Genomic DNA, 27,513 nt, shown 5'->3' with positions numbered 1-27,513 from the left:
TGTACCTCATTTGTTGGCTCACATTTTAATAAGAGCAGCAGAAAATGATGCACCAAGTGGAATTCATACAAGCATTGCGGTGGGCTCCAGCTTTTTGTTACAAAAGGCCCTGTAATAAGTATTGTTGGAAATTGGCTTGAGTGAAAGGGAAAAAGAGGGAAAACAACACTTGTTTCAATTCACACCGTGTGTGAAACAGGCATTCACCTCATCGTATATGTAAAAGTCTGCTTTGTTCATCAAATGAGAGCAATTTTTGAACTGTATTTACAAAAGACAAACCCAATTGAAGACTCATCATATTGGCCATACCAATGGCAACAATGTAAGTTCACACATTATGGCTTGATTTTTATGCCGCACGTCATATATAATGTGTTAGACCTGGTTAATGAGATTAATAAAAGACACTACATGGCGTCTCCACACATAGATCAATGGTTGGCATCCCATTCCAAATCTTCCATTTGGTGTGGTCCCTGTGAATTGTGAATCCAGGTGATTATTATTATGATTATTTTACTAATTTAAGTCTTAATATTAGGGATGGAACCTAATTATAACGAGCAGAGTAAATTTTACATTTACCGAATGATGGGCTTACCAACTTGAGTATTTTAGGCACCATGTAAACATCATACTACGTTATGTAATGGTATGGTAGATGATACACAAGCACATATAAATTGAAAAGAGATTAATTAAAAGTAGGGTTATAAATTCTGTATATATGAACATTGTTTCTGAGTATGCAGGAAATACATAATTCAGAGTAGCAGAGAAGTAAGCACAATTTGGTCTGATAATTCAGTTGTCAGAAGGATGCGGATTCAGTACATGGTCCGAATTATTGGCAGAAATTGGTTAAGCCATGTGTGAGATACTCCAAGCTTGTTGGCCCACCTAGCAGTAGAAATTGATTTGGCCACCTACCATTGTAAAAATAAAAATTGAAAGTTGTTGTCTTGACGAGTGACCCAATCAAATCCGGCATAAGGAAACCTGAATCCGCGTCCTCCGTCGGTAATCTAGTGATGGGGCAACTGCTTTGTGAGGTCCCTCTCACTGACAAAGAGACCATGGAAACCGTAAGGAACCCGGCGAGGTAGCTTGACGGAGGCGACGATGTCGAGGGTTGGGGACTGGGCGTCCATCACCACGAACCTTGACTCCCCTCTCTTCTCATCGTGAACGTACGACACCACGTAGCCGTCGTCTTCTTCTGCCTCTTCATTGTCTGGGTCCTTAGCTACGAAGAAAGGTTCACCCCCAAAACAGCCATCCCCGTAGTTCCTCACAGCCTCCTTCACCCCGTTGTTACCGTAGTCGAGCTTAACTACGCCAGAGATCTTAGGCATGGGATCTCCCAACCCCATATAAGCGTATCTATTCTTCTTCCCAACGTAGCTAGGATTTATCACACCGAAATCCAGATTCCTTGATGAAATCGTCCTCCTCGTCACCTTCCCTGACTTTATTTCTATCCTCACCATCTCCACCGTGCAGTGCACTAGTTCCATCTGCTCTAATGCGTGCTCTATCGACAATATATTTGGGGCCACAAGGACAATCGCATCCTCGTCGTCCCATGCGTTTATGGTGTGCATGATGTTGAATCCGGGCACGTTGAACCACCTTATCTCCGATTCAGTTGTGGCGTTACGCGGGATGACCCCGATCCTGGGCACCTTTTGAGGGTCCGATCCCACCGGCGATCCACTCCCCACAATCATGTCTATGGGCTTCATCACCACCTGTATGTCCGGGACTATGGCGTATCTCTTGGTAATGGCGAAGTCGTGCAGGAGTGTGGGCTGCACCATCGAGAAGATGGGCACGTCCGGCTTCTTGGACCCTTCCGCGTCAAAGCGGAACAAGGTCAAAAATGGAGGAACCGGCCCGTAACGGAAGGCAAATATCTCTCCGGTGTCTGGGTCCACCTTGGGGTGGGCGGTCATGCCCATGAATAGCTTACCGTCAAAATCGCAGCGGCCCACCGTCTCAATGTCGCCTTCCTCTGTCAATCGAACGGTATACGGGAGGTCTGACTCCCCGAGTGCGAAGAGCCTCTTACCAAAGAAGACTAGACTGGTATTGGCCAGACCCACACCTCCCGTCGGATTGAACTGGCCGGTGACAACCCTTGCGGCAGTAACAATCCCCCTCGTGGCAGCGCCTGGGAGATTGTAGAAGCCGGAGAAGAAGTTGGGGAAGATGGGGGAACCGGCCTGGTTCTCGAGGTTGAATTTGTAAGTCTTGACGTAGCGGCTGCAGAAGGTAGCGCGGCCTTTGGAAATGCGGAGGGAGTGGAGCATGCCATCTCCGTCGAAGAGGTGGTGTGGGCCTCGTGGGAGGTACTGAGGGTTGGGACCGTTGCGAATGTAGGCCCCGTCTAGGCAGGGAGGAAGTTCTCCCTTAATGACAGGGCATTCTGTAGGGGGAAGCTCATTCACAGGTGCAAAGTTGTCAGCAAGTACGTATTTTGGATCGACAGAAGGACGGATAGGAGGATCAATGAATTTGTTGATGATGTCGTCAAATACATTGCAGAAAGTGGAAGGAAGAGAGGGTTGGGAAAACCTTTTGATTTTGTTAGCAGAAGCAGATGAAGATGAAGATGAAGATGAAGAAGATGGTTTGGAGGAGGATACTTGTGGAACTTGTGGTGCTGATGTTCCGTTGGGTTTGTACACAGGTGGGGAAGGAGGAGGGCTTTGAGGATTTTGAGGCTTCTCTTCAATCCTAACAGAGGAGACTTTAAGGATGTGAGGAGGTGGAGGAGGGGAAAGTGTAGAGCGTTGTAGGAATCTGTTACTGAAAAGAGAGGAAGAAAAAGAGTACATTGCTCAAATCAAATTAAGTGACGCCCCCTCACTTTCTCCTGCTGCACAACTATTACCCTTTTGTTTTTTCGTATGAATTCTCGTGACATTATTCTACTACTCACATTTATTTATCAGAAGAAGAAAAAATAAAAATAAAAAAATCTGAACGTGATGGAGCCCACTCCTTTAATGCATTATCATATCAAATGTGTGGGGACGCAGCCGGTGAGCCAATATGTGGTGTTATAAATGTAGCGGGCTGCTATCAGCTTTTTTCTTTTTAAAATTTTGGAAGAGAGGAGAGAGAGAGAGAGGATACTCATCACCGTATGAATTTATTTTATTTTTCACTCGACTATAATCATATACGTACCCCAATCCACGCACTTCTTCAACTGGGCTGCACATTAGAAGATCTATAACCCAACATGACACTGAACTCGATGGCTACAATGAAATTTGTTTATCAAATCCAAATTCAACAAGGAAATTTCCATTATTCGAAATTTGGAATCTTTCAATCCATCTCATTTTCGGTCTGTCAGTGCATCTAACAATGCCCTAATATCTGCACGGTTTGAATTAAGATGCATATATATAAAATGCAAGGCTGCAGTGTGTATGAGCTAGGATGGTCATGCTCCTTTGACGCATCATAAACTCATTTAATTAGCAATCCACACGTATCATGCATTTTCTTTTCTTTTTCTTTTTTTTTCTGGTGGAAGAGGCTCCTTGGCTTGCTTGGAGTGGATACTTGTATATTTCGAGGGGCCCATGTATGAAAGATGTAGAAAGATTTTTATTATTATTTTTGGTAGACGCAGATAAGATTGAGAAAGAGATGGGCTTGGATGAATGCTCATGTTTGCGGCACTGGCACGCCTCTCAATTGTCTCAAGAATCTACATCTAATCATCTATGTGACTCGTAGAAGAATAAAGTAAATTTTCAGTGTACATATGTTTTAATTTTATTTTATTTTTTCCATCTCTCTCTCCTTTGGAATATATACTCTTTTCACCTTTGACTAGTATATGAGTAAGTATAACATTATAGCCGTCGTCTTTTTGTAATCTATATCAACTAAAGAGTCTACAGTCTGAAAAGTTGGTATATGTTTTATTACAAGAGCTAATCATATTTATACACAATATTATGTATGAAGTTGTATATCCAGTTACAATATACACCTAAGTAACCTAGAAGATACACCAAATCATACTAATCTATTCTAACATCTCCCTCAAAACTCAAAGTTGCTCTCAGCCATAGCTAGAGTTTGAAATGAATGGGTAAATTATATATTCAGAACTAAAAAAGCTTCTGCAACAATGAGTCCAAGTAGCTATACCAGCAATGGTATCATCAAATGCTATGAGCAATGCCAAACTTCAAATGAATCAGATAACAAATGTCATGCACAATTCTACAACAAGAGGTTCCACAATTAAATTTCTGATGGATCAGATGTCAGTGACAAACTTCCAAGTTACAGATACCAGTGATGGGAATGCTTGTGATAAACATTTTCAGTTTATTGATTGGACGGCAACATATATTGGATTTGAGAGCTGACAGAGTGCAATTCAGAGTACTAAACAGAAAATTTCATCCAGAGACGGGCGATCATATCTAAGTTCTTATGTTGGGAACCAACAATTCAATCAACAAGAACAAGTGTGTGGAAACAGATTTGCAGATAGTGGTTGCCAATTGATTCAGGCGCACAGGTTTGCAGGTGCACAACTATTCAAAATTGTAAATTCGGTGATCCAAACAGCAACTAAATATGATTATGGGAATCGGAAGCCAATGATTGGTGGTTTAGGTGCACAATCAGCTCAGATCTTCAGATCCTGATAGTCATCAAGCAAGTATCAAAGCTGATTGGAAAAAAAAAAATGACAGAAGGGGTAAAGTGTTCCCTTCATCATGAAAGGTGGCCGACGACATAAAGATCACATGGGATAAAAGCCAGAATGGTCCACTCATTTCAAAGGACACACCAATGAAATCAATGGACATACAATAGTCTAACTCAATGTATGCGTTTGGCCCACCTGATCAGCATTTGTTCCAATTTTCAGGGCTTCTTCGTTCCACTTAAGTGAGACATAAGCAGTAAAGAAACATTGCATATGTTAGACTTTAAGTGTACAATTGTGGTATGCGATCATTTCTCACAAGGTATATCCTTCCTCAACCCAAGTTATCACCAAATAACTAGGGGGGAGTGGGGGAAAGGGAGAGAAGCACAAGGAAAAAACTCACTGCTACACCAACAGAGTCCATAGAAAAACAAGATACATCTTTGCTTAAATGTTCATGTTCACAATTTATGTCCGTCTGAAAGACTGAAATGTTAATGTAATTCTTTTGGAGATTGATACTTACAATCACTATATAATGTTTTAATGCTTTAACAGTGACTAAAACTGTGCTACTGGATGAGCAAGAAAAGCAATGGAATGCACAACCCACATTTTGGACCACTAACTTTTGCCCTACCAAACCATGCTCTAAACCTTTGCTGTGACTTTTTGTTGAGATTTGGTCTGCAGAAACACATGGATATGGATCTAAGATAGCAATCCAAGAGCACCAAGCAATCACAAGAGAACACAAAGATTTAACATGGAAAAACCCTTGTAGGAAAAACCACGGCACAAAGCGACAAATCTTCACTATGAAAATAGAAATTACAAAGAGAAAGGACTTACCCGATTCGAACAACCTCGAATCTCACCCTTGATACACTCTTTAGAAACCCTAAAACCCTTTTAGGAACTCTTTTAGAAAGCCTTAGCACTGAGAATGGCCCTAAGGACTCCTATTTATAGATGGGGAAACCCCACTTACTCACCTCCCTAGAAACCGCCTCAAATTTACGCAGTCTGCGCACAAACTGTGCACCTTCTGCGTCACCCTCGACTAGTTGAGCCTGTCCCTCGACTGGTCGAGCGTCCCGAAATTCCCAAATACATCGTTGCTGGACTTCGAGTCGAACGGGCTTCGACCAGTCGAAGTGACCTTCGACTAGTTGAGTCAGTCCCTCGACTGGTCGAGCAGCGCGATAAACAAGATTTAAGATATCTGTTTTACAACAATCTTCACCATGTCTTCAATCTTTAACCGTGTAATTTCTTGACCTCTTCTCTTATCTTTACATCACATCATAACTTCTCGTGCACACTATGTTCTTCTTTTATGCCATCGTCAAGCCCAGAAAAGTTGCACAGAACTTGAATTTCTCTGTATGAACGACCTTAATGATCATGTCTTCCGGATTCACGCTGGTGTGACTCTTCTCCAGAGTTACGCCTCCTTCCTCAAGCACCTGTCGGATAACATGGACATCCAACTAATTACTCCACCCACTAGTGCAAACAAGTAACCTGAAGTCGACTTTCTATAACACTGCCTGCATAATATGAATCAACATATCTAACCAACTTTGTTCCTGTATTCTCAAAAGATAAGACGTAGTCCTTCGTACCATCTTACCGCTATCCAATATTGTTTGCCAGGGTATTTGCTCACAACACTGATAGCCTGTGAAATAACCGGTCTAATACAGACCATGACATGCACTGCCAACCGCATTCAAATAAGGCCCATGAGACATATCCTGCTTTTCCTCATCTGTTTTGGGACATATCCTGGGGAAAACTTGATGAGAGACGCGTAGGGAATGCTCACCAGTTTTTTCTGATCCATTACATCCTTGATTAATACCTACACAAGGTATTCTACCTGTGATTACCAAAACCTGCTCCTCTTTCAGTCTCAATGCCGAGAACCATCCTTGCAGCCCCTGATCCTTCATCCTGAATGTCTCACTTAACCGAGTCTTCAATACATTGATGTCAAACATGTCATAATTGGCGATCTACATGTTATCAACATACAATTCCTGACTCACCATGAAGGAATCAAACCACTGCCTAGGCAACAGGTCGTACCACGACCTCCTGCAAACTTTTTTCTCAACCCCTTTAACTTTGAACCACTCTGGTTACTTCATGTAGATCTGTTCTTCCAATTTTCCTTGTAGAAGTGCAGACTCCACATCCATCCTTTCCAACTCAAGATCGCATTAGCCAACTAGCATCAATCACAAATCTAATAGACGTCTGTTATATCGTCAGCGCGAATATCTCTGACAAGCCGATCCCTTCTCTCTGAGCATAACCATTCGCTACCAACCTCGCTCTGTATCTTTGTTGTATTCTCTTGAGGATCCACCTGCATCCGACCGCTTCCCGGCCTACTGAAAGCTCCACTAGCTCCCATGTGTCGATCTGGTACAATGAGTCCATCCCATCACCCATAATTACTTTCCACTTCTTAGCACCAGGCTTGCTTAGAGCCATCTGAATATAAGATGGATCCCCTGCGATATTAGAGTCGTTCATGTACCTCGTTGATATCCTGCGATTATGCCGTGTGATTCTTCTCACAGGTGACTGCTCCACCTGCTCCATATCTCTGTCTGCACGTCACAGCCTTCATGCCCTGCCCGCTCATGTGGCCATGCCCAGCATGCCACACACGTGCAGAGATGGAATCTGTTACATCCAATGCAACTGCACCTGTTGAAGTGCTCTCAATCAACCCATACATGTTGCCGAGTCATTGCGCTTTCATGATTACCCGTGCCCCCTTAGATACTTTAAAAGCACAATCAATACTTATGAACTTGCAGCCCATTGCCTCAAGTACACCAAGAGAAATCAAATTCTTCTTCATGACAGAAACGTATCTCACATCAGTTAGGGTACGCTGTCTTATCAAACATCTTGATGCGCACCATACCAACAGCCACAACATTACAGGCAATGCCATTACCCATAAACACTTGTCCATCATCACACTCCCTGTAGCTGGCGAACCAACTCCAATGAGGAGTCATGTGAAAAGATGCCCATGTATCTATAATCCACTCGTCCTTACGATCATTGTAAAAGTGTCTGATAGTAAATACAGACAAAACATAACCATCACATCCACTAGATCCATCTGACGTGGCAACATTGGCCTCCCTATATGAAGCCTCAGATTCTTCTCTCTTAGAATTAGGATTTGTACAATCCTTCTTCATATGTCCTTCCATCCCACAATTCCAGCACTTTAACTTTCCTTTTTCCTTGCCCTTGGATTTAGATCTTGACCTCAAAGACTCCGTATCTTGGTCAGAATTCTTGCCCCTCGTAAACAGTGCATCAGATAATGTCTCCATGTCATCGTTAAGCTTTCTCATAGCCTTCCCTTGAAGCGCTGAGATAACGGTGTCGACACTGAGGATTTTATTCGTGATGCGCATTGTGTCCTTGGATGACTCATACGACGCCGAAAGAGAATTTAGCAACATACATGCTTGTTCTTCATCTTTTATCACTTCCTCCATATCCAGCAATTTGCACACCAATTATTTAAAGTTGCTGATAGAGCTGGGCATCGGACCGAGTCGAATCGGATTCGGCCCAACTCGACCAGGTCCGAGTTCTGCATGGTTTGACCCGAACTCAATCAAATCCGGAACCGAGTCTGGGTCATCTGACCCAATCCGATCCGTTGTAACGTTAGACTGACCTGAACCGAGTCCGACTCCGTCAAAAAAATGAGTCAGATCTGATTGGCTACTGTTCGGATTGAGTTCTTTAAAAAAAAAATCACCGTTAAAAATTTTGTAGAGCCTACCACAATGTTTATTTTTCCATCCAATCTATCAATAACGTAACAACTACATGGATGTAGAGGAAAAACAACTTTCATATTGATCCGAAACTTCCGTGACCCTTAAAAGAGTTTCAATGGTAGATGTTCAACCCCCACTGCTTTTTGAAGTGTAGTCCATTTGATCTTTAGATCTATCTTATTTTTCGGCTCAAGCCTTAAGATGAGCCTGCCAAATGGATGGACGGTTTGGATATAACACATACCTCATGATGGGACCTACATAATTTGCTAACGTCAATGCAAATATACAGTGCTGGTGCACGGTACACCTGCCAACTTCAAGACGTCTCGTCACGTCAACGCGTACGCGGATTTCGTGCAAAAGCCTTCCACAGGAAGTTACCGCACTTAAAGTTAGGTGGGGCACACCGTGATGTTTACGAGAAATCCACACCTTCCATCAGTTTTTTGAGATCATTTTAGGACTTGAGACCAAAACTAAATAGGATCCAAGACTCAAGTGAGCCGCAATAAAGGAAAATGTGTAGGGAAATTCTTGCCATTGAAACGTTCCTGGCATCTATGGTGATGTTTGCATGCCATCTTTACCGTTTATAACGTCGTTCCTATTGGGTTGAAATGAAAACACAAATACTAGCATGATTCAAAGCTTTTGTGGCTACACGAATATTTCAACTGTAGACGTTCAATCCTCACATTTTTGGCCCACCTGAGTATTGGATCCAAATCAGTTTTTGGCTTGTGTCCTAGAATGAGCTCACAAAACGGATGGATGGAGTGGATTTCTCAAAAAAATCATTATAGGCCCCACCTAAGTTACAAGCGTAGGAACTCGCTGTGAAAGGCTTTCACCCGACGGGAGCTTTACACCCGCTACATAGCTTCTCGAAGAAGCTTAATAAAAGAACTACTTGTCTGTAGCTAGCACCAGCTATATAGCTACTCTAGTACGTGTCGTGCGAAGACAACACGGACACTCCTCAAGCTCTAAGAGGTGAGAACGGTTCAAAGGAGATCAAAGTTACATGGGCCCCCACAGTGATGTATTTATTATATCTACACCATTCATCTATTTTTAGAGATCATTTTAGAGCATTATCCAAAAAATAAATCATATCCAAAGATCATCTGGACCACACCATAAATAGTGGCGGAGATAATGATTTTCACCGTTAAAAAATTTGTAGGGCCCACCATAACGTTTATTTTACATCCAATCTGTTCGTAAGGTCACAAGTACCTGATTGAAAAGGAAAACTAAATTTCATAAGGTCACACGTACTTGAATGAAGAGGAAAAACAAATTTGATATTGATCCAAAACTTCTATGACCCTGAAAAGGGTTTCAACAGTAAACGTTCAATCCCCCACTGCTTTCCGTAGTGTGGTCCACTTAATAATTAGATCTGTCTTATTTTTTATCTCAAGCCTTAATACGATATTGCCAAATGGATGGACGGTTTGGATATAACACATCCTCGTGATAAGATGTAACGTCTCGAAAAAATTCGTACGAGGACCCGAGTACCACCTCAGGCAGAAATCACCCAGGACCAAATCCTTTAGAAATTATGTTAATATTAGCAAGTGCTAAACTAGAGTACTAGTAAAATTAGCACTAATCACTTTAAATATGATACAAGATCCAAAACGTGCAAAATCACTGACGCTACATTACCCTGAAATCTATAATCCATCTCAAAACCCAGTTGCTCTCGGGAGCATCTTGAAACTCCGTATCGGACCTGGACCACACGTCGAAAGTCCGATGATCGCGAAACTATACAATTATAACTGCATTACTGGACTTGACAACACCCTCAGAAATCAAGTCCTAATTGTGTATAGAAATGCACAACTTGAGCCTGGAGCAAAGTGTGTGAGAAACGTGAAAATATTTAGAAATAAAATCCGAATTAAAGTAATCTGAGTCGTGTCGCTTACGGGCCAAATATAAGGATTTAGACCGTCAGAATCTGACCCAAATATACCCTCGGATCAGGAGAAATGTCCCACACATGTCGATGTACTTGTGGCCCCGATCGAGTGATCGTAACCGTTGAACTGAAACTGGTCCGCCACGGCTGATCTGTAAATTCGATCAAAACAAAAACTCAGCCTGACCTAGATCCATGGTCAGGGAGCTTAAGTCCGACCGCACGTGGAAAAGAGGCCACCAGAAGTGCTTCGTTGGACCGGAACGGTCCGTATTTGGATATAACCTAAGTATACCTTGGCCCTGGGGTCATTCCCATCAAACCCGAGCCTATATAAGGACCTTAAACCCTCTCCCTCACACCCCATACGAATTTGATAAAACCTTAGGAGAGAGAGAAGAGAAAAGAGAAGGGAAAAGAGAGAAAGTGAGAGTGAGAGTTGGAGATTCTTCCTGGGATTCGATCCCGCTACTCCACGCACTCAACCGCCACTCCTGTATCGCTATACAGGCGATTCCGATTCCGTTCTTAGGTAAGAAAACCTAACCCTAATCTGTTTTAGGGTTTCAGATAGTGTAAGTTATGAAATATCTAGCCTAGTTTATGCTATAGGTTGTTAATTTCCCGTAGACAAAGACTTAGCTTTAAAACTAAGTTCGTTACAAGTCTACCGGCGAAAGGTACGGACTATAAACGTATAGGTTATGGTTTTCAAGGCTTTCAATGTCGGTTAATAGTTTATTATTGATGTGGGTGCAATTTCACATGCCAAATGCGATGTTTGTATCGCGTTTCTGATATATATGAACTATATAGAGTTTAGTGCATTCCATGTATATGTAGAAAGTATCGTATGCGTATGAAATTTGAATGTGTGCTTGTCATGATTAATTGTCATGTGTTTGTGCTAATTGTATGTGTAACAACTCCTTGGCGAAAGGATTTGCCCTAATACGTGCTATCACCAACATGCGTCATGTATGTTGGAATATGTAGTCTTAGTGTTTGTAGAAATGTCTGAATGAACAAGTGTGTAATAAATTGTCCTTTATATGGGTGTTGAGAAAAAATTCTCAACTACCTTAACGATGTGTATGATTTCCTCCATGTAACTTATATTCTTTGTATGTTTTACTTAGACATTGCTTATGTGTGAATTCATGTTTAAGTTGAAATCCATCAAATGCTCACATGCTTGTATGATTGGAATTGTTGATCCACTACTGTTCTGATTAGCTTGTATGATTATCTGTTATAATTGAATGTGTTTGGGACTATGAAATAGTCCAGGCAATCGGTAACGGGTTCTAATTTGGTGGCTGAGGTTGCCTCGCCACATAGGACGTGATCGATGAATCCGAGCCGTACTTGGGATGTTGGTAGTGGTTAGGCCACACGGAGTGCTTACGCACTTCATGTCGATTAACTCAACGTGCGCTCGTACTAATCGAGCTCGTCAAGTAAACCGATTGACCCGATGTATGTTCACTATGTATAAACGCTACTGCCGAATACGGTGGTATAGGACACTGTATTCGAGCTGTCGGCCTACACTGATAAGGTGACGAGCCCCTTGTAGTGACCTCGAGCGTACACTAAGACTGCGTAGAAGCGATGAGCCCTTACGTAGAAACAAGAGTACACTAGGCCTACACTGATAAGGTGATGAGCCCCTTGTAATGACTTAGAACCGTAACATCGTATGAGATTTACGAGGATTGACGACCCTAGAATGGATCATTGTTTGGAAATTGATATAAGGGTGGTACCTTAGCTTCCCAATCCTGCTGTATGAAAGGGACTAATAATAACTTGGTAATCACGCTCATTTCATCGCACTACATGTGCCTCGAGTTGAAGAGCACAGAGGGAAGAAAGCATATCGCGACCATAAGATGGTGTCGCACGAGGGAGTGTAGGCGAGGGCATGTATCATGCTTACATTTCATCCTTGCATTAATAAGAGTATTTAGGAATGTCTGATATGTCTGCTTTATCATTACTGCTTGATGAATTGGTAACATGTTAACCTTTGCTCTATGGTTCCACTGAGTTGATCACCCACTCCCACGTTCTGGGATGGTGTTGTGAACACCCACCAGACTCTGTCTTAGTTGCAGATGATGATGCGACTCAAGAGGCGGAGCCCGATTACTATGACGATCAGGATGAGTTCTCATATATGCAATTCTCCAATGGTTTCACTTAGGCCATCCGGATCAAAGGGGTTACAGGGTTTATTATTGTAGTTGAACTATTTTGAACTATTACGTATATATGGTGACTCAGTGATGTATTCATACTCTGGAGACCGATCGTGATCCTTTTAACTCATACACGTTTATATACATTTTTCAATCTTCCGCTTGCGTTATATGAATTGATCTGGAGTATCAATTACTGTTTTGGTATAATCCCACTCATGATTAATGCACTAACATAGACAACATTTAATCATCATTATTTATGTTGCATAAGTGATGCGTTGGAACTCGTGGATTGAGTTTACGCTCGACCCCCGATTTTCAGGGTGTTACAAGTTGGTATCAAAGCATGATTTGGATTAAACCGAACCTGGGTTATGATCACATGATGTATGCTGATGCAGTTAGACCTAGGTAGGTGCGAGAAAAATGTAGAGACAAGCTTAGGATTTTCAGTTTCACCGATTGGCAAAAGTTACCGAAAACGATTACCGAGATCGGGTCTGTACACATCCGTGATCGCTTGAGTCGACCCCGGATCATCCCTAGACCGTCAATCGACGAGTTTAGACCATGATTTATCCAATTTCAGCCTTCAACAATCGAGAAAAGATGGGGATACATCAGAAAGTGCTTGAAAGGATCCGAAACGACTCAAAACGGAGTCGGGAGCCAAACAAAACACTTCCAGGGGGACCCAGGGTGGGACCCACACCTTTTTGGGACCCAGGGGGTAGGAGGACCTCGTCCAAAGGGAGATCCCTCGCCAGATAGTCCAGTGACCAGCGAGGACCTCGCCGGTTTGGTGAGGCCTCGCCGCCAAACGGGCCTGGCCGGCTCGGGCCGACGGGTCCTGGGTGTTGTGGGGCCCACGGGCGCAGGTGGGGTCGATTAAAACCCCTCCTATGCTATCTCCCCTTCACAAACCACCACCCCAAGCTTTCTTTTTCTACAAAAATTTCAAAAATTCTATTCAAATCCCTCCTCCAAATGCTCCCTTTCTCATTTTCGTACAACCCTTGCACCACCCCTTCAAAAACCCTTTACCACCGCTGCCAACCCCTTTCTATTCTCTCATTTGAGCTCTTAAACCTTCCATTTGAGTCTCAAATTCATGTAAACTCACTAACCTATCTTATTCTATCATTTTCCCTCTTTATCCCCTTTCATTTGAGCCTACACATCCCCTTTTTGTAGCTCAAGATTTCAAAACCAAAAAATCCCTCTTCTAATCTTCCTCATTCCTTCAACTTTTTCATTCCTTCTCTTTTTGGAGCACACAAATACCATTGTGTGCTTTAACGATCATGTGAGCCCATAACCCATCTTATTTTCACTTTTCCTTCTATTTTAATGGCTCTTTTTGAGCTTGTGACGACTATTTTCTCTCTTTCCACCCTTCTTTCTCTCATGGGAAAGAAAAGAGCTCCTGTGGAAGAAGCTGGGCCTAGTCGCCCTACTCGTTCGAGGAGACCGAGAGGTGCCGCCACGAGTACGAGCGTCACTCGGAAGTTTTAGACTAAATGGGATCTTGATCCCCAGGCTCCCGTTGGAAGGACTCTGTTGGCGAAGCTGTCGCATGGAGTTTATGAGGGTCGTAGGGTCCTTTTTGAAGCTCATGTGGATGCAAGGCTATTTGGAGAATACCTCTTGCTCGAGGGCCTGAAAGAGGCCGAGTGGGGTCCACTATTTGAGGGCGAGTATCGTGCCAATGTAGGCACTATCCAAGCTTTCTATGCCCACATTCGAGAGCTTACGTTGGAGCCCTTGCAGTTCAAGATCCCTTGTGGAAGAGATCGAGAAGCCACAATTGACGTTGGTTTAGTATCTCGGCTTATGAATGTGCCTCTTGGCGAGGTATATACAAGTGAGAAGAATCTGAGGAGTGCACGTGAAAGAGATCGCTGCACACAGACCCTTTGTGGCCAACTGGTTCAGTGGCAACCCAACAATAGCCTTCTAGCGACCAATATGACTGGCGACTTCCATCTACTTCACCACATCTTCACATTCAACGTCTACCCCAGGTGGAGCAACCGTAGCGAGTGCACACGCCTGATGGTAGATTTCCTGTATCAAGTGGGGCAGGGAGAGAAGCTGTATGTGCCTACTTATGTCCTGCGACAGATAGTTCTCACACACGCTCTAACAGGAGGTCGGATTCGCTCCCATTCGGCCGACTCATATACAAGATTGCACATGAGTTTGGCTACAAACTTGGGGCGAAAAAGCTGGTGCCGATCCATTACATCAATGAAGCGACCCTCAATCAGATGGGAATCGGGCCACGGCAACGACAAGCCCGACTTGATGAGAGTGAGGATGAGACGGAGAGTGAAGAGAAAGAGAGTGAGGAAGAAGGGGGAGCTGAAATAAAAGAAGAGCAGAGCGAGGAAGAAGAGGAGGCCCAGGATACGGATGAGAACTCCCCTCCTACGGCACCGGAGCATGGCACTGTTCAAGCTCGCTTAGCTCGACTTGAGGAAGGTCAGGCTGTCCTACGACAGGATATAATGGATCTTCGAGGCCTCGTGAAACACAAGTTTAAGAAAGTGACTCGCACTTTGAGGTTCATCCTGTGCTGCCTACAAGATAAGGGTGCCTCTCCTCCATCGCCAGACTCGGATGTCTAGACATCCAAGTCGTTGCCCCGTAGCTTGTTTTGTTGCTGTGTTAGAATGTTTACGTTCATATGCGTTTCCTGTCATGATTCATGTTATGACGTATCTCATGTAATTATGGTAATTTTGGTAAATTAAATGCATGCGGTCTCTTTTGCTATGAAGTCGTGTGGAATGCTTAAAGGATTGTGTATTGTTATGCTATATCTTACGTAAGTTACACCCTATTTTATATAAGGAATGCCACCTAAGGTTACACGGAGCACGGCACGCCTCACACTTATTGATTCGATGGACCAGGCACCTCTCCAGAGTGATGGTCGTATGGACCCTGGTTTGGGCCCAGTTCATGAGACTATGCCTGAGCCTCAGCCTTCTACTGGTCCTACAGTTGGGCCGCCACCTTACACACCACCGGTTCGTGAGTAAAACCGTGCGTCTTCTTCGACGCAGTATGAGCCTCGGTCGGCCCCACCTACTGATAGGTTGGAGCAGCTGATGATGATGATGCACCAGCAGCACCAGCAGCTCTTGACCACTATTGTAGGGGCCCTAGCTCACGGTGAAAGTGCGACTCCACCTTCACCATCTGTACGCCCTGCTGGGACTGTAGGGCCTTCCGCTCAGGCTGAGGGTGTGCCTTCACCATCTGTACGCCCTGCTGGGACTGTAGGGCCTTCCGCTCACGGTGAAAGTGTGACTCCACCTTCACCATCTGTACGCCCTGCTGGGACTGTAGGGCCTTCCGCTCACTGTGAAAGTGCGACTCCACCTTCACCATCTGTACGCCCTGCTGGGACTGTAGGGCCTTCCGCTCAGGCTGAGGGTGTGCCTTCACCTGCACCTACTATATACCCTACGGGGAACTTGGGTATGAGTGGCCTCCTCGAGCGATTCCAGCACTTGCGGCCTCCTACCTTTGCAGGTTCTTACAGACCCGAGGAGGCCGAATATTGGCTAGACCGCATCTCTAAGATGCTGAGGATGCTACACTGTACAGAGCCGGAGCAGGTCGAGTTGGCCACCTTTATTTTTGAAAAGGATGCCAGCTTGTAGTGGGATAATGTCCTGCGGATCGTTGCAGTTGACTATGTATAGACGTGGGCAACTTTTAAGTTCCGCTTCCATGAGAAGTATATCCCCAGACGTACCGGCACGGGAAGGAGAATGAGTTCTTGCGCCTCAGACAAGGAGGCATGTCAGTGACAAAGTACGAGCACCGATTTTTGGAGTTGGACAGGTATGTCCCTACAGTACTTGCTGACGCGCAGATGCGGATGCGGCGTTTCTCCGAGGGCCTGCGACCTGATACTCGCTCGAAGATGTGTTGTGCTAGCATACCCTCCTATGCCGAGGTAGTACACATGTCTATGCGGGCGGAGCAGGATGGGAATCGATTGTCACGTTCTCGTGGGCCTATGACCCCTAGGCCACGACCAGATATGCCAAACAGGCCATTCCTCGGCAAGAGATCTCGTACCGACTCTCCTCCCAGGATCGCGGCACCACTAGCTCCGATGAGGCGACCTGGAGTGACATGTACGTATTGTGGCAAACCAGGTCATGCTGCGAAAAGCTGTTTTGCACGCATGAGAGATAGTGGGTTTTCGCCGCTACAGAGAATCGACCGCCCTTGCCCTCAGGCTCTATCGGCTCCACCCCTACAGACAGCACCTGCACATCCTTCCTTCAGGCCCCCTGCACCTCGATTTAGGCCACCTCAGCGACCTATGATGCCTCAGCCCAACAGATCTCAGCAGGCACACGTTCACGCACTTACAGCGGAAGCACCTGACACTACAGCTACCGTACCTTTGGCCTTTGAGCTCACCGCCCACGTTGAAGGTACTCCTATATTTCTGTTGGTGGATACGGGATCCACTATATCCGTAATATCATGTTCTGCAGTCCAGCGCTTAGGGCTGAATACGAATCCGATGGTTGGGGTGCGAGTTATCGCAACACCAGGGACTTTTACAGATGCCACCAAAATGTATGCAGGTTGTTTGATAGATCTAGGGAGCAAGACAATATGCATTGAGTTGATTATCACCACCCTATACCATTTCGACGTCATCCTTGGTATGGATTGGTTAACTGAAGCGAGGGTCGAGATTGACTGCGAGACCCGTCTAGTGATAGCATACAGACCTGAGGGCAAGCCCTTTACATTTCCCGTACAAGTCAGTTGCCCTTTTCGAGTTCTTTATTACGCTTCCTTACTTAAGAATATTGATGGCCCAGCACTTGAACATACGCCTGTAGTTTGGGATTTTGCGGAAGTGTTCAGTAAGATACCGGGGCTACCTCCTCGTTGTGAAATTGATTTCACCATTGATTTAGCGCCTAGTGCGATGCTCATATCTCTTCCGACTTATCGCATGACTACATGTGAGATGGAGGAACTGAGGAAACAGATCGACGATCTGTTAGATGCTGGCTTCATACGGCCGAGTGTGTCTCCTTGGGGAGCACCCGTGTTGTTTGTGAAGAAGAATGACGATTCACTGCGGTTGTGTATTGATACAGCAAATTAAACCAAGTGACGGTGAAGAACAAGTATCCTCTGCCCAGGATAGACGATTTGTTTGATCAGTTGAGAGGAGCGCAGTATTTCACGAAGATCGACTTGCAATCAGGGTATCATCAGTTGCACGTTAGAGATGAAAACGTGCAGAAGATAGCTTTTAAGACTTGTTTTGGGCACTATGAATTTCTTGTGATGTCGTTTGGTCTTACGAACGTTCTGGCTGTGTTCATGGACTTGATGAACAGAGTATTTCGGTCGTTTCTTTACCGATTCGTCATTGTGTTTATTGACGACATTCTGATATACTCCAAGAGTCGGGAAGAACACGAGGAACACCTGCGAGCAGTCTTGGATACTCTGAGGAAGAACCAGTTGTTCGCCCAATACAAGAAATGCGACTTCTGGAAAGAAGAAGTCAAGTTCTTAGGACATGTGGTGTCCAAGGAAGGGATAGTTGTGGACCTTGCTAAGGTAGCCGCAGTTCAGGATTGGGAGCAGCCCGGTTCAGTTACCGAGGTGAGGAGTTTTTTCGGTCTGGCAGGTTACTATCGACGATTCATTCGGGACTTCTCGAAGATAACCAGACCTTTGTGTCAGTTGACACAGAAAGATTTGAAGTTCGCCTGGAATGAAAAGGCAGAAGCAGCTTTTCAGGAGCTGAAGGACAGGTTGACGTCCGCCCCTGTGCTAGTATTGCCAGAGCAAGGGGTCAAGTATGTCATATATACCGACGCGTCTCATGTTGGTTTGGGTTGTGTCCTTATGCAAAAGGACAGGGTGATTGCATATGCCTCGAGACAGTTGAGGAAACACAAGGAGAACTACCCTACACACGACCTAGAGTTGGCAGCCGTCATCTTTGCAATGAAGCTCTAGAGACATTACCTCTACGGAGAGGAGTTCGAGCTCTTTTGCGACCACGAGAGCCTTAGATACATATTCACTCAGCGGGACCTGAATATGAGGCAGTGGCGATGGATGGAAACCTTGAAGGACTTCAAGTTGGAAGTCTCTTACCATCCTGGCAAGGCTAACCTTGTGGCAGACGCACTGAGCCGCAAGAAGGCATTGGCATTTGCGGCTCCATTGATGGTAGCAGAGTGGGACATGGTAGAGTGTTCACTCCCCAAGTATAGGGTTGTGATGTAGTAATAAACTCGGTAAGACCGAGGTCGAATCCACAGGAATTGATACCTGTACGTTATCTGAAACCAACTAGAACTAGAACTAGACTAAGATGTGATCTAAACCAAATAGAATTTAAGAAATAATTGTGGAAGAATTATCTAAGACTTTAAGGAATTCAAAGAAAGGGAACTAGGGATTCAGAGGATCCACTTGTAGAGATCAGGGAGATCGTATGCCAGTATCACAAATTGTGATAATTCACTGAACTGCCATTGATATAGGTTTCAAGAGATGAAAGGTATATGAATTAGAAGGGATTCCATCATCTAACCATGCCCAGGAGACAAAGTAAACAACAGGATTAAACTAATTACCAACCAATCAACAATGTATGAAGATCAGGAAGGGTACTGTCATTCTACCATGCCCAGGAGACGATGGTGAACAACAGGGCTTCCTGACTTCATAAATATAAAAAGAGGAAAGAAATATTCAAAGCCATTGCAAGCCCATTGTAATTTCAGTCACAACATGCCATTAAAAACTAAAGATATTCCCATAAAATTTAGTCAAAAATAATCTCTTAAATCTTAATCAAAGGACACCAGCAACATCTCTCCCATCAGGCTACAAGCTTCACCCCTTAGCCCTAGCTAAGAGGTTTAGCTACACATGAATGGCTGATTAAAATATAATAATAAAAAGAAAAAGAAAAGAAAAAAATAACTGAGTTTTTATCTCTCACAATCCAGCCACTGATGCAGCCAAGCCAAACTCCATGTCTTCCTCTTTCTGATTCTCTTCCTTGAACGCCTAAAACCAAAATAGATCACCCTGCTCCAGCACTCCCCTGCCAATAAACCAGCAGCCACGCCCCTCCTCTTTCTCTTCCGTTTCTCCTCTTTTTCTCTCTCCCGCCGTGGATCCCCCTTCCTTCTTCTTTTCCTTCCTTTTAAAGATGGCCAGCCCCCCCCTTCCGGTGCTGTGGAGTCCTACCGGGAGTAGGCTGCGGAAACAGTCCTTCCGCAGCCTGGAACGCGTCCCTCTGCTGCGAAAGTCCTCACGCAGTCCGGAATTCTGTGTCCCCCAAGGGCGTACAACCCGTTGCAAGGGTCGGACGGCGTCCGGCTTTCACGAACGCGTGTAACAGGGCACGCGCTGACACGCGGTGGGGCCCACTTCACCGGTTTTTTTGAAGGATCCACTCCGTCTATTCGTATCAGCTCGAAAAAACAGGTGGGACTCAATGTTTTTGGATAAAAATCGGTGCGGTCCAGGGATGGTTTCATTCAGCCGTCCGCCTCTAGTTTTGACGATCAATAGCCGGCCTCCGATCTTTCTTGAAATTTTGCCATCTAGGCGAGATGATAGGGGGCAAGGGTTTCTGATGGACGGTCCGGATTGATCATCCGATGCACGGTGGTGGCCCACTAACTTCCGCAGTCCGATCGTCTGCGTAACAGCGAGACGTGCTGCAGCGTTGAGAGGGTGAGTTCGAGTCCAGGACGGTTTGACCGTCCTGGAGTTGCCGTGTACGCCCGGTGCACGCACGCTGTATATGTGCGATGCACATGTGGGTCCCATGCTGATGTATGTAAGAGATCAGCCCCGTCCATCCGTTTTGTCAGCTCATTTAAACGGTCTATGACAATTTTGAAGCATATCCGGATATCAGGCGGGCCCCACCTAATGATTAAAGGGGCTGATCATGTAGTTGGGCCACTTCCGCAGTAATCCAGGAGCTGAAATTTTATGTGTACGGTTCATTTATGGTTCTCAGGCCACGTATGGAGTTTTGAACTGATCGGATGGTGGGAACCCTATGATCTTGCATTCTGGACACTTTTCAGGCCACTTGAGCTTCAATTCCTCGATTTCCTCGGACCCCTGGTGTATAATTCCGTCGCTCTTGGTCTTCTAGAGTCCGTTTCTTGCCTTGGTGTCATTAGAGCGTTAAGTCCATGCTTTAAACACCCATTTCGGTCCAGGCTCGTACATACACTCTGCATCACATACACAGTTAAACCAAGCCGTTAAACAGAGTCATGCTCATAAATCCAGGTAATAAATGGGGTCTGATATGCAATATTTGACCCTCAACACAACCCTCAACCAGCATTTTGCTAGTCCCGAGCAAAGTATGCGAAAAATAAATTGAGAATTATATCATAATTTTTAAAAACTCGAATGATTTTGGGGAACAATCCAGATACTAGAAGTTTAAGATTCATGAATGCTGGATATTACTTTCTCCTAGACTCCAGTACGTGGTAAACTTCATAATCAAGTTCAAAGTATTATTCCATTAATTAGAAAAATTCTAACCATTGAGATCTATGAATGCATAATCTAATCTCGACTTGTCACCATTAAGATTCACCTTGATATTTAAGGATATCATTGGTAACAACTGAGAGAATTCACGATAACTCTTCTTGGCTTACACATTATCTTTTATTCTTTTAATACTTTTTTTTTTTTTTATTAGAAGTACCGCCAAGAAGAGGGATCAGATCCTCACCTATAGGGAGCAAACCTAAAGTAAAGTCTGTACACCCAACTTTTTCACATATCATTCATGGGGAATTAAACTTACACCTATAGGGAGCAAACCTAAGGTAAAGACCAATTGCCCAATCCTTTCAATTTTTTAAGTTGGTTCCTTTCATGTTTAGTGATTACCAAGTTAATCCTTTAATATCGAACTGAAACCTTAATATGCAAGCGAGATGTGTCCTGCGAATTCATGACTCAACCAATGTTTACAAATTCTCATAATGGATTAATAATTCAAACTTAGCTGTGAAATTTAATAGATAACTGAATCCAAGAGTCATAAAGTACCAACATCACGCATCTTGAAATTCTAAGTGCCCTAGATGGCCGTCAAAATCACTTCGACTTCAACAAAATGTCAGAAAGTTTTTTTTTTTAATTTTCACAACTTACAACTTTTGTTCAAGACCAAGAAAATGCTGATTAGGTGATATAATCTCCCACCCCCAACCTAAAATCTACATTGTCCTCAATGTAAAAGAAATAAGCATGCGATGCACATGGGACAAAAAGTAGATGAGAAGTGATGGAAAGATAATACCTGGATGAAAGAATCAAGAGGCTTTCCAAAGATTTCTACATAGGAGCGGTCAGCACAAGAGAGAAACCAACAGAAGTATAATACAAGAACAAAAATACAATCCTACCTATACCACTTTCGTAGGTGCTCTCGATTGCATTTAGCGTATGCAATAAGCCTTTAAACCCCTAGGTTGCCCCTAGTGGACGAGTTGTAGTCTCGTGAGGGTTTGCAGTAATGTTACCCACAAACATTGAACTTGCTAGGAAAATGAAATAAGTTGAAAAGCTGGGTTGCCTCCCAGGAGCGCTAAGTTTGATGTCTTCAGCGACAAAAGCAACTACCATAATCCTAAGAAAGCGATAAACCTACCTATACCTCCATCGGACTAGGAGATCAATCTTGGTAAACAAGATCAATCGGAGGCATGGACATGTCCTCGAATCAAATTTCTCGACAAATGGCTTTAACGATGTCCATTTACTTTAAACTCCTTGCCATTGTCGGGATCTCTTATCTCAGCGGCCCCATGAGGAAAAATAACAACAATGTAAGGGCCGGTCCAACGAGATCGAAGCTTACCGGAAGAGATGTAATCGAGAATTGTACAAAAGGACCTTCGACCGGGCGTGAATGATTTTCGAAAATGTTTTGGTCATGAAATGCTTTCATCTTGTCCTTGTAAATTCTCGAATTATCGTACGCATCATTACGGATTTCTTCAAGTTCATTCAATTGAAGTTTGCGTAGCGAGCCAGCGTTGTCAGATTGAAATTCAGATTTTTGATCGCCCAGTACGCTTTATGTTCCAACTCCACCGGCAAGTGACAAGCTTTCCCATAGACAAGTCTAAAGGGAGACATTCCAATAGGAGTTTTAAATGCGGTGGTATGCCCATAAGGCATCGGTCAATCGGATTGACCAATCCTTACGATCGGGGTTAACCGTTTTCTCCAAAATGTGTTTAATTTTCCTATAAGAAATCTCAGCTTGTCCACTTGTCTGTGGATGGTCTGGGGTGCTCACCTTATGAGAGATACCGTATTTCTTCATTAAGCTCTCGAATGGTCTATTACAAAAGTGTGAGCCCCCATCACTAATGATGGCTCGAGGCGTTCAGAATCGAGAAAGGATGTTCTCTTTTAGGAATTTAATGACCGTGCGATGGTCATTCTTTCGACACGGATCGCTTAACCCATTTAGTGACATAATCCACCGAGCAAAATATACTGATTTCCAAAGCGATTGGGGGAATGGTCCCATGAAATCGATGCCCCAAAGAATCAAATGCTTCAATGATAAGGATGGGATTCAAAGGCATCATATTTCGACGGACAATGCTCCCAATTTCGACAACGCTCACAAGCTTTGCAAAACTCATGAGTGTCCCTAAACATAGTGGGCATAAAAGCCACACTGCAGAATCTTGGCCGTGGTCTTTTTAGCGAAAAGTGACCACCACAGCCTCGAGTGACAGAAGGAGATGACGCTCGGATGCTCATCGTCTAGTACACATCTCCTTAGAATTTGGTCCGGGCAATATTTAAATAAGTAAGGATCATCCTGAAAAAGTTCGCACCTCGGTGAAATATTTCTTCTTATCTTGCGCATTAGAAGGAGATGACACCCTGTAGCAAGATAATTAGCAATATCAGCAACCAAGGTGAATGGGAGACTACAAACAATTGTTCATCGGGGAACATGTCATTGATATGGGTCGCCTCAAGGGAATCGGAGGTATTAAGGCGAGAAAGGTGATCGGCCACTACGTTCTCTACTCCCTTTTTATCTTTAATTTCCAAATCAAATTCTTGGAGTAGAAGGATCCATCTTATCAAACGGGGCTTAGAATCATTCTTAGAAAGAAGATACTTAAGTGCCGCATGATCTGTATATATAATGATCTTGGATCCGATCAGTAGGACCTAAATTTGTCCAAGGCGAACACTACGGCTAAGAGTTCCTTTTCCGTAGTCGAGTAGTTCACTTGGGCGGGATTTAGAGTCCTACTTGCGTAGTGAATGACGTAGGGCTTCTTGTCTTTTCTCGGGCTAAGACCGCCCCAAGAGCATAATCGAGCGTCGCACATAAGCTCAAAAGGAAGGTTCCAGGTGGCTGCATGATAGGTGCGATGGTTAATGTGCCTTTAAGCTTGGTGAAAGCTTCCTGGCATTGCTCGATCCACTCGTCGGAACATCCTTTTGAAGAAGATTACATAATGGGCGAGAAGAGACTAAAGTCCTTTATGAATCGCCTGTAAAATCCTGCGCGTCCTAAGAAGGATCGCACGTCTCTGATGTTCTTGGGTGGAGGTAGGTTAGAGATAAGATCGATTTTTGCCTTATCTACCTCGATTCCCTTGGACGAGATGATATGCCCAAGGATGATTCCCTTCTGAACCATGAAATGACACTTCTCCGAATTAAGTACCAAGTTCTTTTCTTCACATCTTTTCAGCACACATTTAAGACTTTTCAAGCACTTGCTGAAAGATGGACCGTAAACAGAGAAATCGTCCATGAAGACCTCTAGATATTGCCCTACCATATTAGAAAAGATACTAAGCATACATCGCTGAAAGGTGGCAGGGGCATTACATAGTCCGAATGGCATCCTTCGGTAGGCAAAGGTGCCGTAGGGACATGTAAATGTGGTCTTTTTCTGGTTTTCAGGGGGCTATCTCTATCTGGTTGTAGCCAGAATACCCGTCAAGGAAACTGTAATAGGAATGACCAGCTAACCTTTCCAGGATCTGATCAATGAATGGTATAGGAAAGTGATCTTTCCTCGTGACAGTATTCAACTTTCTGTAGTCAATGCACATTCTCCAACCAGTAGTGACTCTAGTTGGCACGAGTTCATTATTAGTATTGGCTACGATGGTGATTCCGGACTTCTTAGGGACCACTTGAGTTGGACTCACCCATTGACTATCAGATATAGGGTATATGATACCCACGTCCAATAGTTTAAGAACCTCAGCCTTAACCACTTTCTTCATATTTGGATTTAATCTACGTTGTGGTTGCCGGACAGTTTTTGCATTATCCTCAAGATATATGCGGTGAGTACAAATCGAGGGATCGATTCCCTTGAGGTTCGCTATTGTCCATCCTAGGGCTCCTTTATGCTGAATGAGAGTAGATATAAACATACTCTCCTGTTCTTTCTCCAGGTGGGCAAAGATCACCACCGGGTATGTCTCATCTTGACCTAAATAGGCGTATTTCAAATCAGAGGGCAAAGGTTTTAGGTCAAGCTTCGGTGGCTTGAGGTTAGACGGTAGAGGCACTACATCAGTTTGTGGCAATTCTTCAAATTGTGGCTTCCACTGGTTAACTTCCAGTACCGGTGCAGTATCAAGCAAGGCGCACGTCTCCTTAAGCATGTCATCATCAAAATCGTGGGAGTGGGCCAGGCACGTCTCTAAATGGTCGGAGGATAAGGTCAGAGGTGTCGTATCTTCCACGAAAGAGTCAATCATGTTAATGTCGTGGAAATCGTCAACATCCTCTGCGTTGCTGCCGTTATTGAAAAAAATGTTTGACTCCGATGTCAAATTTCCAAAAGACATAGTCATGACACCATTCCTGCAATTGATAATTGCATTTGACGTCGCAAGGAATGGGCGACCAAGAATAACGGGAATCGGAGGCTTATGTTATTGATGGGTTCGGTGTCAGGATGATAAAGTCTACGGGGTAGTAAAATCTATCGACCTGGACTAACACATCCTCAATTATCCCTCTTGGTACACGAACAGAGCGATCAGCAAGTTGCAGTGTGGTTAGGGTGGGTTTTAATTCACCCAAACCTAACTGTTTGTATACCGAGTAGGGAATCAGATTGACGCTCGCTCCTAAGTCAAGAAGTGCGTGATCAATTCGATGGTTCCTGATTACACATGATATGGTTGGGCTACCGGGATCCTTAAATTTCTGCGGCACGTCTTGCTTCAGGATGGCACTCACTTTCTCAGTCAAGAAGATTTTCTTTTGAATAATTTTCCGTCTTTTGGTCGTGCATAAGTCTTTCAGGAATTTGGCATATGAAGGTATCTGTTTAACGACATCAAGTAGAGGAATGTTGACTTTCAATGTTTCAACACCTCTAGGATATCTTGAGAGTTAGAGAGAGGTTTTGGTGAAACCAACTGTTGGGGGAATGGAGCAACTGGCTTCTCTAGAAGTTCCGGTTCTACTTTTTGTGGGGCATCACTGGATCCATCATTGTTGTCCTCTTTTGGTTCTTGAGGCTTTTCGGGCCTAACCGGAAGAGTTTTATCAATGATCTTCCCACTCCTAAGAGTGGTGATGGATTTAGCATGCCCCATCTGATTTGAAGAGCTGGGATCATTATTCTCGTACTGCGGTTTAGGATTGGGGAGAGGTTGTGCAGGAAGCATCCCCTTTTCTATAACTGTCATACGAGAATCTATCTTTTGCATAAAATCTGTGATTCCCCGCATTGCCTGAGCCAGCTCTTGTATGGGATTTTGAACCGGTTCCTCTTGAGGTTTCACTTGATTTGGATTTTGATTGAAGAAACCTAGAGGAGTCGCCGTTTGTCCATTCCTCCAACTAAAGTTTGGATGATTTTTTCAGCCAAGATTGTATGTGTTGGAGTTAGGTCCAGTAAAAGGTCTTTGATAGTTGTTTACGGCATTGGCTTGTTCATTCAACACTCCTCGAAAGGCGGTATTGTAGGACAGTTTTCAGTTGTGTGAATGTTGCAATCACATATGCCGCAAACAATTTCATTGACCTTATCCTTCTTTCCTTCCATGGCCTCAACTTTCCTTATGAGCGTAGTCACTTTACACTTGAGATCATCCTCTTCTTTCAAGAGATATAATCCACCTTTCTCCTTTAATTGAGTCGGCCTAGACGTGGTGTTCGACTTTGGGTAATAGTCCCAAGATTGTGTTTTTCAGCAAACTATCGAGGTAGTCCCATACCTCGTCGATATCTTTATTAATGAACTCTCCATTACACATTGTCTCGACCATTTGGCGCATGGAAGATGTCGGTCCATCATAGAAAAAATTTGTAATGCGCCACGTTTCAAATCCGTGTTGTGGTCATGAAATGACCAAATCTTTGAACCTTTCCCAACATTGGAAAGAATGTTTCATCTTCCTTTTGGGCAAAGTTCATGATTCGCTTTTCTGAGGGTAATCGTTTTATGATGTGGGAAGAATTTTTTATGAATTCCCCGCATATCGTTCCATGTGCCAATGGATCTAGGACGCATGAATGTAACCACGTCTTAGCTTTCTCTTTTAAGGAAAAAGGAAGGAGTTCAGCCTAATTGTATCCTCGGATACATTAGGAAAACATAATGTAGCTATAATTTCATCGAACTCTTTCAAATGTAAATATGGACTCTCGATTCAAGTCCATGGAATTTGGGAAGGAGTTGGATAACTCTGGCTTGATGTCCATTTGTCCTGTATTTTGGAAAAATCATGCATGAGGCGTACTCACTCC

At 43.9% G+C, this 27,513-nt stretch overlaps 1 protein-coding gene and 1 non-coding gene across 2 annotated transcripts; one reads left to right on the top strand and one right to left on the bottom strand.

Annotated features, from left to right (window-relative positions):
* Positions 1-682: 682 nt before the first annotated feature.
* LOC131247840 (probable carotenoid cleavage dioxygenase 4, chloroplastic) lies at positions 683-2,929 on the bottom strand. The gene has a single exon (XM_058247756.1). The coding sequence runs from the start codon at positions 2,841-2,843 to the stop codon at positions 1,029-1,031; it is 1,815 nt and encodes a 604-aa protein (XP_058103739.1). The 5' UTR covers positions 2,844-2,929; the 3' UTR covers positions 683-1,028.
* A 24,161-nt stretch (positions 2,930-27,090) lies between these two features.
* LOC131250414 (small nucleolar RNA R71) lies at positions 27,091-27,199 on the top strand. The gene has a single exon (XR_009173340.1). It is a non-coding gene; the product is annotated as a small nucleolar RNA R71 (small nucleolar RNA).
* The last annotated feature ends 314 nt before the right edge of the window (positions 27,200-27,513 follow it).

The sequence above is a fragment of the Magnolia sinica genome, chromosome 6 (assembly GCF_029962835.1).
Source record: "Magnolia sinica isolate HGM2019 chromosome 6, MsV1, whole genome shotgun sequence".
Classification (NCBI taxonomy): domain Eukaryota; kingdom Viridiplantae; phylum Streptophyta; class Magnoliopsida; order Magnoliales; family Magnoliaceae; genus Magnolia; species Magnolia sinica.
This window is presented reverse-complemented; position numbering and strand designations above follow the sequence as displayed.